Source organism: Pithys albifrons, chromosome Z (assembly GCF_047495875.1).
Source record: "Pithys albifrons albifrons isolate INPA30051 chromosome Z, PitAlb_v1, whole genome shotgun sequence".
In the NCBI taxonomy this organism is placed as follows: Eukaryota; Metazoa; Chordata; class Aves; order Passeriformes; family Thamnophilidae; genus Pithys; species Pithys albifrons.
Genome location: NC_092497.1, coordinates 15,504,192 through 15,523,137, shown reverse-complemented (window position 1 = coordinate 15,523,137; position 18,946 = coordinate 15,504,192). Strand labels below are relative to the sequence as shown.

Below are 18,946 nucleotides of genomic sequence, written 5' to 3'. Positions count from 1 at the left end.
TTTAGTTGCAATCATAGGCTGTTCCAGCCTCAGATAAACTGGATTGCTAAATTGGTAACACATGTCTTGGCTAATTCTGGGTGCAGCATGTCCTATCTCTCCATCTATAAATTTAGGTCTGTGCTTCTATTTTTAAATACATACATATCAATCAGTGAAAACAGTGATCTCATTAGGCATTATTTCTGTACTAAGGGAAGTGGCATTCTATTCTACTTTACTCAATGAGAAATACTTGATTTCTGCTAATAAAATCAAATTATCCACAAAAAATCACAGTATGCCCAGACAGATCAAAGACAATACATTTATTAAACTTCAAGAAAAACAAACAAAACACTAACATAGGGAAAGTTAAATAGAAACTGAAAGACACATTTTCTGACCTGCGTATCATGGCTTGTGTGACCAGTAAAGTACCAAAATGACATTCTGAGTTTGACTGAGGTATTTAACTATTTTTGGCAATAGAAACAGAGTAAGAAACTTCTTTCAAACACACACAGAGGCATTTACTTGCATTAGTGTCTACCACCTACAAAACTTTATATGAAACTAAATAATGTAGCTGTTAGAAAAATATAGCAGCAAATTAGCAGAATATCTAATGCATATTTACCATAAAGTACGTGCTAAACTTAAAAACCCCACCCAGTAGTTGGGCCCAGTCCTGTAGCGCTTGGTCACAGAAAGAGCATCACTGAGTTCTGCTGGAGACATTATAAGCAAGACCTGCATTCGCTGCACATCAAACACTTCTCTTCAGGTCAGAGTAAAGAAATGAATGTCCCTGCTTGCTTTCTTAAAAGAACCCTGCGGTGATGAAACCATGGCCTAGGAAGGGAAGTCCTAAACCAACAACAGTTAATTGCAAAGCTCCATCAGGTTCTTAACATACATAAGAACAAAGAGAGCTTTCCTGATGAGTTTCAGTTTTCTCTCCTTTCCTTCTGAAAGTCTGCCTAACGCAGTCAGAGAAGATGCTGTTAGGCTGCAGAAACAAAATCCACATTTGAACAATACTGCACTTAATCCCCTTGTTCCACTAAAGTATTTTAATCCTGTTATAGCTATAAAAATGAACTGCTGGCTAACTCCTGAAGTCCTTAATTTATTTCTTTTTAATCAAGACTTTATGTGGCACAAACTAATAAATGTAGTGGTACCTTTGGCTGTAGAAGGGCTTCAGAAGTTGGTCAAACGTGAAGAGACTATGCTGCTAAGAGCTTATTCATGTATTCTCAAAAATTTTAAGTCAAAGTATGGTTGCACAGTGTTTAATACTGTGGCAAAGAAATTTTGCTTATAAAAATTCTATTTTATTAGCATTAAGTATAATCTGAAGAAGAATAGAATAATTTGCCCAAATATTTTGTGTATTTTAAAATTTTATACAGAACTTTAAATTGCATGTATATATGCAATACTACCTACCATAAGAAAGTAATAGAATCAGTTCCTTTAAGTCTCTACAATATTTCAAAATTTCTCTACAGGTTTCTTTGGAGGTATAAAGTGGCTCTGTAAAAATCTATGTTTTCTTTTAGTTGTGAACAAAACTTCTATAAAACAGAAAATCCTTTTTAAGATTGCAGCAATTACATTCCTTAAATGGGTCATCATAATTGAAATACAGTGTGTAGTGTAATAGAAAACCTTCTGTCTTTATGACTAAAATAGTAAAATATATTTTATTAATTTATATAAATCAAAATAGAAGTGTTATTTAGTCAAGATACTTTTGGTTTTTCACCTAAATATGATCAATTCCCAATTATTGATATAAAGATCTCTGCCAACAGCACAGTTTTTTTCTAAATTCTTAACTTTAAATCATGTGATTTTTAGCTTTATCAAAATGCACTGTATATTAGTAATTTCAATGTTTAGTATCACAAAAATCAACAACCACAAGAACAACACAAAACAGCCTCAAGACAAAATCATAGATATTATTTACAGAACAAAACAGGAATATTTTGATGTATTTTTCATGTTGCAACATTTCAGATAAAATTCTAAGAACCACAAGGAACTTTTTGACTTCATTTTGGTTTCAGCATACAAGCCCAAACTGACTCTCTGCTGTGAAATACTGCACGCACCTAGTTGAAAAAGAGCTATGGCATGATTTTGTTCAGCTGGTCTGTGCTCACGTAGCCACAAGACATGTTGAATTCCTTGTCTGGCACTGGCAGCGCAGTTGCATTGAGCACAAGGCCTTGTGGAGAGTGAACAATATGGATAGACGTGTAGTCTGGGACAGGCACCTCTGCACTTGCAGTTGCTGCTGTTGGGGCTCCAAGAATGACACCAGTAGTGGTAAGGCTCTCTGTGGTGAAGTAACCATCTTCATTACAGCTTTGTTCCTGTACGTGTGGCTCATCCTCTTCGTGTGAGGTCACAGCAATACATTTTTTCACATCTGCCTCACAGAAATAGGTGTTGTCCATGGTGAAGTTTTGTTCTGTGCAGCCTTCACGCTGTGCTCTCTCCACCTTGGATTTCTGCCCTGGTGAAAGCACAACCCTGCCTGCTGGAGTAATATCACTCACTTGCGCGTAAAAGTCACTATTTGTCAACGAATTCTGGTTACTTATGTGGGTATGGACCGATGGATGAGGTGAGTCAATGCTGTCTGCAAAGGGTGGCCACAGCTGGATGTTTTCAGACTGAGTATTAATATGCTGGCGTTGGGTGTCTGTGTTGGCAAAGCTTGCAAGTGACTCAGCTTCATCTTTTCTATCAAGGCACAAGAGATCCTCTTCTTTTTCAGTAGCTTTTCTGAACTGATCACTATCAGAGATGGCATCACATGTGTCACTTGCACTGAAGTCTGTCTCTGGGATATCTGGTTCACAACAACTGGCCCGGCCAGAATCATCATCCTTTGCTCCCAAGCAACTGTGAGATTTCAGGTGATCATCACTCAGGAGCCTGTCAGTATCTGAGATTCTGTTCTTTTCATCAGGGTCTTCTATGTCCAACTCAATAAACTCAACCCATAAGTCATCGTTGTATAGCTTTGTCTTGTAGTCGCCATGGCTGGCTAAGATGGAGTTCACTTCATCTAGCCTTCCCTTCTATAAGCAAGAAAATAAAATTTGTAAAGGAAATAATAAAAATGCTTGTACTTTCAATGATATTAACTTATGTAAAGGTAACTGTAGTTATGTCATAATTGCAAAGGGTGTTAAAATTATGTTATGCAAACTAATTATGTGGCAACTCTCCCCATGTCAGAATTTTCTTCAACAAATTTTTCTGGCTGAGACAATTTTCATCTACTACTGCTATAAATATTCCCACTGTAGATTTTAGAGCTCAGTATTACCTTTAAGAGATCTGGGTCAATCCCTTTAATCTTTGGAACTGGCACAGGAGGAAAAATAAGCATTTTTAACCTGGAAAAAAAATTATGGCTTTTAATTGACAGCTTTTTTGAGAAAGTTAGAAAGAAGACAGGTTTATGTTGCATTTATACTTGATTATTTCAAAACCTAAATGTTTGAAAATTCAATTTCAAATGCTCCTATGAAAAGAATTATTGTTTTCTCTCACTGCTAATTAAGAACCAAATTTCTGCAAGCTCCTTGTTGAAATCACATTTCTGTGGGAATCCACTTTGGAGTCCAGTCTTTGATAATTCAATGCTATAGAGAGAGTAAAATCCTAGAGCTCTGTCAGTAGTTTCCAGTTTTACATACTTTTCAATGGAACATGATACAAGCTTCAGTATGCATTGACTTTCCCCAGATTTTTTTTCAGGGACATTGTGGCCTTGCACAAGCCCATTAAATTTAAATAGGGGAATAGAAAATAGAAGCATTTAGGTGTAAAGAGTGAATTATTTTAAAACTAATAAATAAAACAGAAAAACAGCTGCAAAAATTTAGGCTAGTATTTTGTCATCTCTATGACAGTTCTCTTTTCTGAACAAGAAATGTATTATTAAGGCAGGGTTTTATCCTTGCAGAGAAAGGACTAGTAATTTGCTTATGCATTTGCATACTGTGGAAATACATATTAATCTAATCCTTCATAAAGCACATTCCATATTCTTTGAGGGGACAACCCCTACCCCCCCAAAAACCCCAAAACAATACCCTAACAGGATAGTTTTCCATTAGTAATCCAACAATAGCAGGCCATGCCTATTTCTTCCATTTTAACTCTCTTCTTTCTTTGCATTTAAACAGAGACTGTAGTTCTCAAAAGGAAAATCAACATTCTTTTTATACTGGGTTACTTGCCTACTTTAGAAAGCAAGATGTGGGAATGGTAGATACAAATCCAAATATTAGTTTTGCTGCATTGTTAGTGACCTTGGTGAAGTCCAGAGAGGGCCACAGGAGTCTTAAAAGAATACTAAAGAGAAATACAGGTACCTTTGGCTTAACAATGAGAGGTCTAAATTCTCCAGCTGTTTTTTGGTTTTGGGCAGACCCTTAATGTTCTGCCCAACAAGCCTAACAAGAAGCAGAAATCCAGTAATTTTCCACCTAATCCCTGGAGGGGCACTGTTAACTGTGCGCTGGCTGGGTTATCAGGGTATCCAGTTTAAGACTTGTGCTTGCAGTCACATCCACAAATCAGCTATTCTGACAGGACTGGGCACTGCTTCTGATGAAACAGACAAAGGATTTTACCACTTGTTGCCTGCAGAAATCATTCAGGGAAGAGAAATACGCTCTGTTCCTTTCTTACCCTAGCATAATTCAAGCTTTCATCTATCAACTCTAATGACCTAAACCTATGGCATCTGTCCTAGAGAGCCTCTTTCAGATGACGTAAGATCAGAACTGAGGAAAATATGAATTGGTATCTTTTCAGAATCAGGAGACCAAGCCTGGATATTTTGCATTATGGAAAACCTATGCAGCTTTCTTCTCTGCACAATACATTGTATCCCACCACTATATGCTCCAGTTTGAAGGAAAGGGTGTAGGTTCACAGGTTCAGACAAACTTTCCACATGAAGGGTCCTCAGTGGACAAAAGCCTCCTCCAGCAGTCATAATTAGCACGGAAAATATTTTAAAATTCTGATGGAAGATATACTTCAGTCCTCAGTATCTCCTGTCATCAAGCCACTCCTTGCTCAGTGTGATGACTTTAGTGAGCTTCTGGTCCCACATGTAAGTTGTTCTTGCCCCATTTTGACACATCAAGCTTTTGTCATGAATTCTATCAGGAGCCTTGCTCTTAAATCTGGGATTGGGATGATATTGCAGGGAGTGGTTTCCTTAAATTAAACTCCACCAAAACATAGTGCTACTTGCCTAAATTAATTTTTTAGATCTGCTCCAACTGCATGATACTCTTTTCATTTCGATGACTTGTCCTTACGCTGGTATGTGCAAAACACGTAAGTGTTCACTTTCAAAGTGTATTTACAATGCACTTGACAATATGCATGTGTGCACTGGGTCTTGACCATGGTGTTGCTCCATAGTTTAGAACAGTACTGGTATGACATCCAAGCTGAAATCTGCCAAAACCTATCCCTGAACACACATATTAGGTGATTAATTCGCTTGGAGACCACTTTGTCATTTTTATGTATGTTTCATTGTTTAATTTTTATAAATGACAAAAGTTTGTAATTTTTACAAACAACACAATTCTGTGCTTTGTTTCATTTTATTCCTGTTATTTATAGGAGCTGCAGTCTGTCCAAAGACCAAATATTCCCCAAGGAATCAAGTTCTTTACCTTGGCTTGATGAAATAGAGATTAGTGGAATGGTCCAAGAACAAAATCAAACATATAGATACAGGTTTGTAGGAAACTTTTGAACAGCATGTGGGTAAATTTAGTATTTGCAAAATTTGAATGGACTAAAAAAGCAAACACCTTCAAAGCCTTAGTAAATGAACTATGTGAATACTGTAGAATAAAATGTTCTGCAATGCAAGAGGAAGAGGAGTTGTCATCATAATCAGATTCCCACTGCAGAAGGCCCCATACATTTAAATGCCAGTGTACATGTAGCTTACCAGAATGGACAACGATATTCAAAAGAGTTCCTAATCCCCCAGATTTGAAATAATCCAAGAATACTTTCTGTCATGTCACAGGTACATAAAATCCAACAAATAAAACCTCTTTACCTTGGTTGTTTAGACAGCACAATTAAGATCACTGTTACGGCCAGCCCACATGCTCCAAAGGTAACAACTAAGAACCACGGAAACCCAATTTCTGAAACAAGAGAACATGAACATGTTAGCAGGAATCTGCATCTCTGTTGCATTTTTAATTTCAACCTTCTCTCAAAGTGGTAAGAACTGATGTAATTTTTGGTTACTTAAATGTGAAAGTTCTGTGTTCTGCAGAAATAAAAACATGCTTTTGGTTTCAATATTTTCCATACGAATTTATGAGTCCACTGAGATTCCTTGGAAAAACAGATTGGTTTGACAAACTAAACAAGATCTTAGTAAAGAGGATATCTGTAGCAAAATCAGCCACGAGGAATATGCTGCCTGCTTGGAACATGCTATCAGTAGTCGTGATGGCACATAATACTGCTTGTTAATCCAAGTAGAGAGTACATTACTAATAGCACACTAAATCACAGGCAAACTATTTTTCTCTCCCAGAAACTAGAGTAGGGTGGTGTCAAAAAGCATAGTACTTCTCTTTTGAATGGTTGAACTTTAATTACGTTGTGAAACATCAACTGAAAAAAAATCTCCCTTTTATTTATCTGGCCAGTGGCTATAAATAATATAGAAATTAATTGACAAATGCAATTTAGTAGGAAGGAAGAACAATGCTGATAAATGTTTTATCTCTTAAATACTAGTAATTTCATTATACTTAAGCTGACACTGTAGAATACAATAGTATTCTATACAATAATTTATTCTGCTTTTAGTCTTAGATTTTTCTCATTTGTTCTCAAGATTAAGTTTCTCATACAAATGACACTCATTTTTTTTGGCCAAGGAATACCGGACAGAAAGATTTGTAACTTTATACATGATTGTGAATGACCTTACAGAGAAAAAAGAAAATCAAACATTCAGGAATGAATTTCAGTCCTGTGTTCCCAGCTTAGATTTTGACTAGATGTGCTTTCAGGCATGACTAAAGTCCTATATTGATATATCTGTGTTAAACAGGTCTCTATTTTAACGATAAGTCTTTATCCTGTCAGTAAGACCAGCAATGACCAGCTGCTTCAAAAAGTAAGAATATTGCATTAGAATGTAACTACTTTAAATTTTTATAGTACGTGGAAACCTGAAGTTTAATTCCATGTTCCTTAAGGTGATATATAAAACAAGGAAAAATTAATTCTCCATCAAATCAGCTCACTGCTGCTGTGTGAGATGTGTGGATATGGATCACCCTGAGGAATCTCATTTGCACTGACTGAAGAAAATGGTGGTTGTAGGATGGCCTTAGATTTATACAGCATTTTAATTTTGTTCATATGAAAACCTTGACAACTTAATGCAGATGGGATTAATAAAATAATGCCATATGTACAGAATATTAGTTGTTCATATAAATTAGGAATGAAAACTAATTAATAGGAAGAGTTAAAAAGGAGAATCTAGCAAGGTTTTGAAAGATAAGAGTTATGGGTTGTTTCATTTATTACCTTCACTACTACATTTGGAAATGAAGTGAAGCAGCTTGTTAAAATACATTCTCAAGACCTCATATTTTGAAGAGTTAATTTAGTAGTAGTAGTGCTCAATGAGTGTTTCTTCTTCTGTCTTTAATGGCAGTTTAAAACAACTACAAGTCAGGGTTGTACAAGAATCAGAAAAACACTCACTGCCCTTCACAGTATCAGGATGATCAGAAAAGCATGTAATTCTGCTAACAAACTTAGCCAACAGCGTAACACTTTAGCAGAAGTGACAATTCTCTTGCCTTCTGAAGTGCTCATTTTAGATGATGAAGTGTGAGATTTAACTGTGGTTTAGGCTTTGTAAGATGTGCAACAGCAGTTATGTCTGATTCTTAAAGCTATCTGTATTTTTGCTCTTGAGTAAGTGAGTTGGTGAGTTTACCTCTGAACTTGCATATGGAACTTGTACATTCTCAATCTCACTAAATGATTTTCATGTATTAGGCTGAGTAATCTATTCAACCATACAATATCAATGGTAGGGATAAAAAAACACACACCCCTCCTCACCGAAAAGACAAAAATCACAGTTAATAAAAAAACTTTGCTTATTTACCTTCTGTACAATGAACACATCCACTGTCTGGTTCAGAAAAAGATACGTAAAGGACTTCACTGAATTCCCCAAATTTTTCAGAGGTTCTCTGTCTTGATCGGAGTCGTATCTCGTAATCTCTTCCCGTCTTCAGAGAGTACAGTGGAACCATTGTTGAGACCCTGGGTTTTAACTGTAGAGACAGAGGGACTGTGAATTATTTGTTTGAGTTGTAGTGGAAATTTTACATTGCTTCTTGATTTCAGAAATAAAATTTTGCAGGCATTTTTGCTACTGTAAATTCTAAGGATACCACAAGAAGAGTTCAGAGAAAATTCACATAATTTACTTTTGACTTACTGCTAGGTCATGAGAAATAGCTGTGTTTCAGGGGACCAAGAGTGGAGAATCCAAGCTCTCTGTAAACAAACAGCGAGTGAAGAAAGGCAGCTTCTTCCAGTTACGTGCCATTTCTCACTGATCTTATCAAGCTGTAAATCCTGTTTACTGTTGTAACACAACAGTACTGTGAAGTGCCAAAAACGTTGTTAAAATAATACGTGAGTTTTAAAGGTAGTGCAATCTCCACCAGAATTAATGTGTTTAACTAGACATATCGCATGTTACCAATGTTTTTATTTGGAGAACGCTGCATATGTCTCAAAATTGTCACGATATATTAAATGTGACAATGGAGATTGTGAGAGCTGGCATCAGACTGCTGGTCTTTGAAAACCTGTATATTAACTGCAACATACGGAGATACTGCTGAATATCAAACTATGCAGGAAAACACACTAGAAGTCCTAATAAGTGAAATTTTGCTCTTTTTCTGTTATGCCTCTAAGAATACTTCAACAGTTAACAGAAGTATACAAAAATAACAAAAATGTGTTCAAAAAAGAAAACCGTGTGGCAGATGTTATATTGTACTTTTACTTCAGAATCAAGGATTATACCTGCAGAACTCACCATGGGCTAAGAATTAAAACGCCTGGAAAACAGCAGCCATTGGGAATTTGAAGGAAGTGATGGTATTCAGCCCGGGAGTCAGTACTCCCTGCACCCCTGCCCTAAGTGCACTTGACTGCAGCATGAAATGGACTTTTTCCAGCAAAACTTCAAAGGATAATGAGAGCAAGCAGAGTCCTCCCTGATTTGGCCCTCATCACAGAGCACTGAGCTGTGATCACCAATTCCATCACCTATTAGCTGGATCTGGGCCTGGGTAGACTTTCAAGATTCCCTGTCACACAGACATTTTTATTGGCACTCACAGACAGACATTCCACTATGAAGTCACCATTCTTCTCTATTGTTCAGATGATGGGTGTTTACACAACTTGTTTAAAACACAAAGCAGCTTCACTGGGTCTGTACAGCTATTGCTAGTGAGGACCAGTAGACATGGATAGACACAAGAGGATACAGAATTTTAGTCTAATGAATGTAATGATCAACAGTTCAAGATAAGAGGGTAGAATTTTAAAAACATACACAGCAAGGAGCTAGTAACAATGATGATTTTTTTCAAACTGTAAGCCATGTTGCATTTGTCTCTGTCTCATGAACACCATTAGGTAAGGGTTGATATTTTATTGGTTTTAGGATTTTATTGTTTCTGTTTTCTCAGAAAATAATTGCGGACCCCTTATCACTACATCCTGCTGTTATAAAATACTTCACTAATTAATGTTTTATTCCTATAAGGTATCTATTTTCATTTAGTAAATATATTGAAAAATGAATGGTGTACATGAAAAGTCTAACAACCATCCCAAAATATATAAAAAAAATTACAACCAAGTCTCAGTAAGGGGGAGACCTAGTAAAATATTAAGTACTATAAATTATTTTTTTATTTAAATGCACAAAGCATTATGATATATTTAAGCAGTCAAAGATTATCCTTTGCGTAAAAAATTGGTAACAACTAGGTAGGTATCACTAGATAATGTATAACTAGAATTTTTTTTCTTTACTGCCTCAACACTCATCACAGATTTGTAGCAAGGAATACAAAGAGTGAAACTGGAGCATTGCTCCAGTGCTGTTATTCAGAGATTTGCTATTGTCTTAGTCCAGACTAGGATTTTGTTCAGAAACTTGTCTTTTGTGCTCTGATAGTGTCTCAGGGAATTGTGCCACGTTTGTACCCTTAAGCTGGAAGGCACAAACTCACACAACATATACAGCCTAAGTACAACATAATCTTTAGTACTATGTTTCCTCAGGCAAGTATAGCATTCAGCAATTCCTTTTCTGTTTTCTGAAAGAAGAGCCACTGATCTTTGAACGTTTTGATCTCCTGAGAAGAACTATTCTCAAGGTATTCTGGAATTAGTGATGGTACTGGAGCAAGGACAAAGCTTTATTAGGGTGTTTATAAGACTGATATCTAAAGGCTTATAAAAAAACCCATCAAAAATGTGCATTTTTAAAGAGATTGACTCTTGCTTTTGAAAATCTGCAGATTTTCAGCATCTTACAGGGTATTGATTTACAGCTTAAACTTATTTCATAGGGTTTAAAATTCAGAGGCTATATAATAAGTGTATTTTAAAACAGTATAGAGGGAAATACAGATAAGAATTAGGAAAAAAGTTACAGACATTATAGGCCTGTTTGACTGCAGACTTACTAGCCAGGAGTAGGCTAAAGAGAAAAAGCTAACATTGAGAATGATGAGAGGTGAGGAGGGAAGCAAACCAGTCTGCCTAGGTTTCAATGGGAAAATTTGCCTTTTGTAGATTAAGATAAATTCATAACAGTATCATCTGCTTTCTTTCTGTCAGCTCATATTAATAGGAAAGCTGAGGAAGGGTTCTGATCTGAAATTATTTTCTTACTATGTGAAAGAAGATTTCTCCAAATGCAAATGTGCCATGACACACTGGCACTTAGCCTATGGATTCAGGTAAGATGGGTACAATATTTTCCCTGTAACAGAAAAACTAACCACATGAGAAGTTAAGTGATTTTCAAAAAGAAAACTTTAAAAATATTTGGTGTATCTGTACTTTATATTTTCATAGACTATCCATATAGTCACAAATTTCCCCTTGCTGTCTGGTATGAAATTTGTAAGTCTTGTCTATGTCGAATTATTTTTACTTGCTTATTGTATCAAAACTTAAACAGTAACTCAAAGCTTTTCTTTCCTGTCTTTTCTTTTTTATTCTACTGAAGCAATAATTATATGTATTAAAACTTTATGGGTAGTCTGAGGAATCTGGACTGACGTGGTGACATTTACCAATCAAAATATTCCTGTTCTGACTACTAAAAAACCATGCCCTGTTCAAATAGTAGAAGTTTCATAAAACAATAGAAAAGTATTTTATCCTTGAGAAAACTTGCATATATCTGAATACTATACTTTCTAATCTAACACATTATCCAACATGATAACTATCTTGACACATGAAGTTACAACATTTGCTAGAAACTAGAAAAAATATGTTGTTTAAAAATTGAAGTATAATTACAAATCTGTTGTTTTTCACAGTGGTACAAAAGTGTTGGGGACAAAACAAGACTGTACTTATACTATTGTATAATAAATATTTGCTTCATACCTCCTTCCATTTTGTCTCATTAACTTCTTTGTACTGCAATTCATACTCCAGAGTAATCCATCCCTTCTGAACATCTGCTGTTGGTGGTGGATCCCATCTTACCTGGATATCTGCATGGAGCCCAGTGTGACTCGTATTTAGCAGAGTCCAGTTAATGTGGACAGGGGGATCAGGCAGTACTGTTTAAACAGAGTAATTAGAATAAAACAGTTTTCAATGTGAAATGATCATCCTTACTACACACTATTAAATGATTTCAGGATTTAAAAAGCATATTAACCATGTGTTTTCTGATTATAATCTAATATAAGTCAATGACAAAATCACTGCAAATTTGGTAGCAAGAAGGTGCCTTGCCAGTGGCAGTAGACATGTTCTGCACAAATCTCACCTGGGTGAGTAATAAAGAAGACTAAAAATGTATTTGCTATTAAAGTATATTTCTGAATAGCAGATTATAACACACTGAGACAAACAATTGTCATCAAAATTTAAATCTAGACTTCTGAATAGAAAAACGATTATTAGAGTAACACAGACAAATATTTGATAACTAATATAGAAGTACATTGAAAAACTATGGTATCTGAAAAACTGTATTTTTTCAGCTTAATAAAAGAAAGCAGTGGGGATTCTAGTCCCCTGTAGGAATAAATTAATTGTATATGCACACACCACCACTCTGAACAAGCAATAGCATCTGCAAAGTCACAGAGTTGTAATTCATATTGCCATACATAGAAATTCTAGCTTAGAAGTGTTAAACATCCTGATTGTGTAGATTAATGTTCATTCAGGAACAAAAGACTGTTTCAGTTCCACAGCTTTGCAGAATCAAGGTTTTAACAACATTCTGGCTGGACAAGGAGATGTAGCAGCCATTAGAGATGACTGAGAGTGACAGGAAAGACAAGCTCATTTTAGCTTGCACATATTTGAGAGACCACTGGTATTCAGAAAAAGAAACTATTTATTTGTTTTTATCCTTTTAGCTTTCTTCCAATCTGGACAATATTTTCTGGTGTGGATCACATGACAGACCTTACAAAATCAAATCCTTTCCTATGTCATATTTTTTAGATACTCACTTTTCCAAGAGGCAAAATGTAAACACAGTATAATACAAAAACTTATAAAATAGTAAGTTAATAAGCTTATAAGATAATAAGTAAGATAATAGAAGCATACCTATTTCATCAACACTGAAACATTTTTTATCAAACACTTCATTTTTACTGGCAAGCTGAACACAGTATGATACCCAAATAGAGGTGTAGGATGAGTTGAAATAACAGCTATTTTGTCCTGATGTGATATAATCAGGGCAGTCTTTCCAGTCTTCATCAATACTAAAATGACAACAAAAACGGGATATGCATAAGAGGGAGATTTATAGATCTTACAAAGTATAAATTATAGATATTACAAGACACACTGTTATTATGTTGTAAACTTTATAAAAGAAAAACTTATCAATATTGATGGCAATTTACCATGAAATCACTATGCAAGCAACCTGAACAACTGAGTTTAGGTACTTATGTACTGCTAGTGGCATTTGTATGCTTTGGATGCTGCTTCCAAAAGCATCGATCACTCACACTTGGAAAAGTGCCTGAGGGTAGATGCTGCAGGAGAGCTGGCACAAACCAACCCAGCACTACAGGATGCGAAAGAAGACAATGTGTGAGGAAGGCATACAGAATTTCTAAAACCCAACCTTGGAAATACCAGCAAGAAACCATTTATATTTTTTCAGTCTTTGTTAAAAAATTCATAAATGTTCTTTGTAAATAAAAGAATTGCAGCAGGAAATACTATATCCATTTCAGATCTTAAAAAGACAAACCAGTAGTTATACAGAGTAGCATGAACTCAGTAGTTTCAAAACGTCTGTAGCTAAAGCAAAATGGGAATGTGTAAATTGTTAGGAGTAGTGTATAGGGAAAGTAACAGACATGTATTCAGCATTTCTGAACTCACTTGAGAGAAACAAATTATCCTAGTGAACAGACCTGCTGCTGCTGGTTTTAATCATGATATTACCTCACAATAAATATAAACTGAAAAAGGATCTTTTGAAAAATTAAAGTCTTGGTTTGTTAAAAAATATGAACCTTAAATGCCTTTTCTTTGTAAGAGCCATTGAAGCTGCACAGAAGGATGATTACATCAGTTAAGTCAAGTGCAGCCTTCAGTACTGGAGTGGGTGCTTAAAAACTAAAAAGGCAGATGCTACATAAATTGAGTAGAAAACATTTCTGCCACTGATCTTGTGCCTAGCTGATGAGACCAGACACTGCTCTGAACAAAATGCTGTAACTCTGACAGACTTAGGACTTTATCAATAAAGGTGTACACAATTAAGATACTTTGGCCTATGTAAGCAGAAGATTGGTTTAGATGACAAAGTTCAGTCCTGAGCCTTAACTGTACCTTGCACATTGAAACAGAAATATTTTTACTACATCTTTTATTGTAGTATTCTAATGGCAAGCACAAATATTAAATATATGATCTGCTCAATGTATCTGGTACTGCTTTATCATAGAATTTAATTTATTTTTAAAGTTTGTAATCTCATGGGATGTGCCACTGACAACTGCCAGCTAACATTTACACTTAAATATTGTGTCTTTGCCCATTGCAGAGGAGTTAGAAAATAGGTGAACTTTATGGTCCCTTCTAACCTAAACCATTCTATATTCTGTAATTTCTGAGAGGTCCTGGAAGAGTAACAAAGGAAGCCAGCCTTGCCATTAAGCTCAAATTTCCCATGCAGATGTATCAACTACATCACAAAGTATGTGTTGATCAAAAAGATTGAAACTCTGTTACAGAGAATAGAAACTCACAACGCCCTGTTCCAGTGAACATAAGGCCTGTTCTCATGAATAGCCATTACTGGTAAAGTTCATGTCCTCTTTCCAGATAATCATTGTAACAAAATGAAAATTAAAAAAGCTTAAGTGGGACGTGAATCATAATTGAACATGGCTCAATGAAACACAATCCCTATTCTTGGAGCAGCCTTCTCATCTGAACCTGCACTTTCAGACTTTAATACAGGAATTGATCAAAGAGAACTCAAAGGAGATGTATCCAAACTCCACATCGGTCAGGTATAAGGAATTTCAGCATTGCAAGTCAGATTTATAAGGAATAACTGAAGTAGTCAATTAAAAAATCCTTTCTCAATCCATATAATGTTCAGTTTTAGATTCTGCAACCTGGACCTAAATTTCAAAAGAATGTGTTCTTAATTATTTGTCAAATAACGCTTTTTGCTACAAATTGCTTAATAATTACCAATAAATTCTAACACACTGACAATAATGCACTTAAAACAGTTTTATGCTCTTAAAAACACCATATAACAAAATTTAACAGTAACAAGCTAACAAGCACAGCAAAATAAATAACTCCTCTCTTATATCCTCTTTCAGTTTTTATTACCTTTTCATGTACAATAGTTGTATTGTTCTTGGAGCAGTGAGGTTATAAAAATTTCCATCAGTCCAATAACATGAAAATGTCTCCATTTCAGGTGATCTGCATTTGCTGATTTGTGGCCACTGCAAAAGGTCTGTCATGAAAAATGGCAGAGGACAGAAGGACACACATTAAACAAATCCATAAGCCAGACTAACATGCTGTTAAAATGAAACAGCATTTTTAATGAATAATTAACTTTTCTTCCAATTCCTTATATAAAATGAGACAAGATTAAAATTCTTCTTACGTGCATATACATGTAGATGACTATACCTGTAAGAAGCCAAATTTAAAAGATGGGTCAAGCTCTCTTTTGTACTATGTAGAAGTGTTAGTATCACAGTCTGACACATGGCATGGGGGTTTCCCAGCCTTACAGCTGTGGCTGAGTAGAATAGAAAAGACTATTTCAGATGGAAGGGACCTACAACAATTATCTAGTCCAACTGCCTGACCACTCAGGGCTGACCAAAAGTTACAGCCTGTTATTAAGGGCACTGTCCAAATGCCTCTTAAACACTGTCAGACTTGAGGCAACAACCACCTGTCTAGAAAGCCTGTTTCAGAGTTTGACCACATAAAGAAACACTTCCTAATGTCCAGTCCAAACCTGTCCTGGTGCAGCTCTCAATCATGCCAATCTGTCCAGTCACCAGCACTCGCACGACCTTTGTTTCTCCCCTTGGGACACATTCAAGGACCTTCACATCCTTCTTAAAACTGCAGGGCCCAGCACTGCACCTGATTGAGGCTGCACCAAGGCTGAGCACAGCAGGACCATCACCCCTTTGAACTGAATGGCTGTCCTGTTTTTGGTTAGTTCAGTGTAGATTAGTTCAGTACAGATAGACCTGAATTAGCCCTGCACTTGCTTTAAAGAAAGTGTGGTACTGTAGAGCTACTAACCACAGTATACTATGTACCCAGCTGACAAGTTTCACAATATGTGTGCTCAAAGGGGCTACCTTGAGCTGAGCTCAGGTTTGCCTATATAATGTTGTGTGGATATAACCTTGTTCTGAGAGAGATAAGAGCAGCTCTAAGCATGCTGCCACATGCTGCTTCTATATCCATAATTTCTGTTATAAAAACTGAAACGATGTAAGACCATAAAATGATGGATACAATAAGTCAGCCTCATCAGCCTTTGTGAGAAAAATAGGAACAGAAGTTGCAGGTGTGACTCATTCATCTAAGTAAGGACTTGACTTTTTACTGATTTTTGAGGGTGTTATGGTTTAGCTGGAGATGAAAGTACCATGCAGTTGCTTGCTCACTCCCCCAGCAGCAGAATCAGGGAAAGATTGGAAAGATAAAAGCTGGAAAACTTGCAGGTTGACATGAAGACAGTGTAACAGGGAAAGTAAAAATCACATACAAAGAATTGATGCAAAATAAAACAAAGAACTGATTCCCTGCTTCCCATGGACAGACAGGTTTTCAATCACCTCCAGGAGAGCAGGGCCCCATCATACATAATGGTTACTTGGAAGACAAATGCCATCACTCCAAATACCACCCCTTTCTTCCTTCTCCCCCTGTCCTGGCTGCGTCTCTTCCCAGTGTCCCACATATCCCCAGTCTCCTCAACAGTGTGGCACTACAAAAGGCAGAAAAGGCCTTGGCTCTGTGTAAGCCTTGCTCAGCAATAGCAAAAACATCTCTATATTATCAACGCTCTCAGTACAAATCCAAAACACAACCCTGTACCAGCCACTGAGAAGAATATTAATTCTACCCCAGCCAATTCTACCCAGCACAAAGGGTCTAATGCCAATGTTCCCTATTTGGCCTGGAAGGCTTTCAGAAGAAGATCAAAGGCATATGCAGGTGTCTACCTCTCTTCACTGACTATCTGGGAAATATGAACATTTACTTAAGAAAATTTGTCTTAAAGGCACTTCAAACGTTAGTCAAGTATTTATGGGTAGTGAAATGATCCCTGGTCAGGGAAAAAGATAGGTGTTACTGGCACCTGCATGCGAAGTTCTTTGCAAATGTTTTGGCAGTATCACAATTGTGAATATTAGAATTTCAGACTAGATATAAGGAACTAATGTTTTATGATGAGGGTGGGGGCAGTGAAACACTGGAACAGGTTGCCAGAGAGGTGGTGGATGCCCACCCTTGGCAACATAAAAGGCCAGGCTGGACTGAGCTCTGAGCAACCTGGTCTAGCTGAAGATGCTCTGGCTGACTGCAAGAGGGTTGGACTAGAGGACCTTTACAGGCCCCTTCTGACCCAGACCATCCTGTGATACTATGATAATACTTGTTAAAAAATATTTACCCTCACAGTCAGAAAAAGTATTAAGGTACAGTCATTCACAAGCACCATGTGCTTCCTCCTACACAAGAGGAATTTGTGGCATTCCTGAATTTTGACTCCTTTATTTCTGGCTCAGATAGACAGAGCCACTCTAGACCTTGCAAATTTGTATTTCTTGGTCTTGATGGTTTAAATTGTGTGCTTTATATTATACACTGCCAAGCATTCACATCAGGTATTATTCATTTCTGGTTTTGCTCATCCCAGAAAATTGTCTGATTTTACATTTTGGACACCAAACAAGGTCTGAACATAGGTATGTAAAGAGATTTCACAAGCTGTGTGGCTTACACCTCTCTGTCCGTCACTTCCCTGCATCCACTGACTCCCCCTAGAGCATTTAGAATTCATCTTGCCAACCTAAAATAACTGGTTTGATTGGAAAGATTTAAACAAAGTTGGGTTTTTCATATTTTTCTTAGCCAGCATATTCTGTTTCAAATTTCTTTTAAAAATTGAAACAAATTTTCAAATGAAGTGTTGCAGCAAATGGAAAAAATTGCATTGTTATTTTTCAGAAAATACTGAAAGAAAACATTTTTACTATTGTGCCTGATTTTTTTGTATGATATTCAGTATTTGACAGCTTTGGCAAAATTCCAAAATGCTCTTGGACTGAACTTGATTTGAGCTTTTATATAGTTTTACATCATTCATCAAACAATTTTCATGTGGTAGAAATCATTGTTAAAAACAGCATGTGCTAATGAAATTGCAAACTGTCTTAACATAGATCCAAAATAAAACAGAATAAAAGATTCAAGAACAGTATTATAACTTTAAAAGTGTGTGTTCCATCTTTCAAACTTGAATTTTCTTACTTAATTGGATATCAAATAATTGTTTAAAAACTAAGTATGAAAAAAATAAAATAAATTTTCTGCCTTTACTTCAAAGACATGAGTAAAATGACTCAATTATGTAATACCTATAATCAAGCAGACACAAGTCTCTCCTTTCTTCTATAAAGAGAGAGTGTGCAAGGAAGTACATGTTGTGGGTTTTCCTGTTTCTATCCTCAGCTACATGCAAATATAGTTGTTTTTACTGAAACAGATTAAGAATTTGAGAAAATGATATACTGGAAAAGCCTCCTAAATTAGAGTATTTCTATTGATGTATTTATAGCTGTATTTATATGTAGAACATATAATATTTAAAGCCTGCATACACCATGTTCTCATCTCCAGAGGTAAATAAAGTTGCTCTGTCACTTCTTAACATGATGAAAAGAGCTGAATTGAATCAATTTGCACTTACATTTTGAGAGGTCCAGCAGAATCATAGATATAAGCTCTACAATGTCTTAGTATTATTTCTGTGAATTCACCAGCTTTATACACACTTTTTGGTATATGA

At 36.1% G+C, this 18,946-nt stretch overlaps 1 protein-coding gene across 3 annotated transcripts in view; it reads right to left on the bottom strand.

Annotated features, from left to right (window-relative positions):
- Positions 1-293: 293 nt before the first annotated feature.
- GHR (growth hormone receptor) overlaps positions 294-18,946 on the bottom strand; it is a 146,973-nt gene continuing 128,320 nt past the window's right edge. For all 3 annotated transcript variants that reach the window (XM_071580740.1, XM_071580739.1, XM_071580741.1), the window contains 7 exons: positions 15,220-15,349; positions 12,952-13,112; positions 11,764-11,942; positions 8,207-8,378; positions 6,113-6,203; positions 3,335-3,404; positions 294-3,083 (listed from right to left, as the gene is read on the bottom strand). In XM_071580740.1, coding sequence (XP_071436841.1) covers positions 2,121-3,083; positions 3,335-3,404; positions 6,113-6,203; positions 8,207-8,378; positions 11,764-11,942; positions 12,952-13,112; positions 15,220-15,349 — 1,766 coding nt within the window. In that variant the 3' untranslated portion in view covers positions 294-2,120. The remainder of the gene's footprint in view (positions 3,084-3,334; positions 3,405-6,112; positions 6,204-8,206; positions 8,379-11,763; positions 11,943-12,951; positions 13,113-15,219; positions 15,350-18,946) is intronic.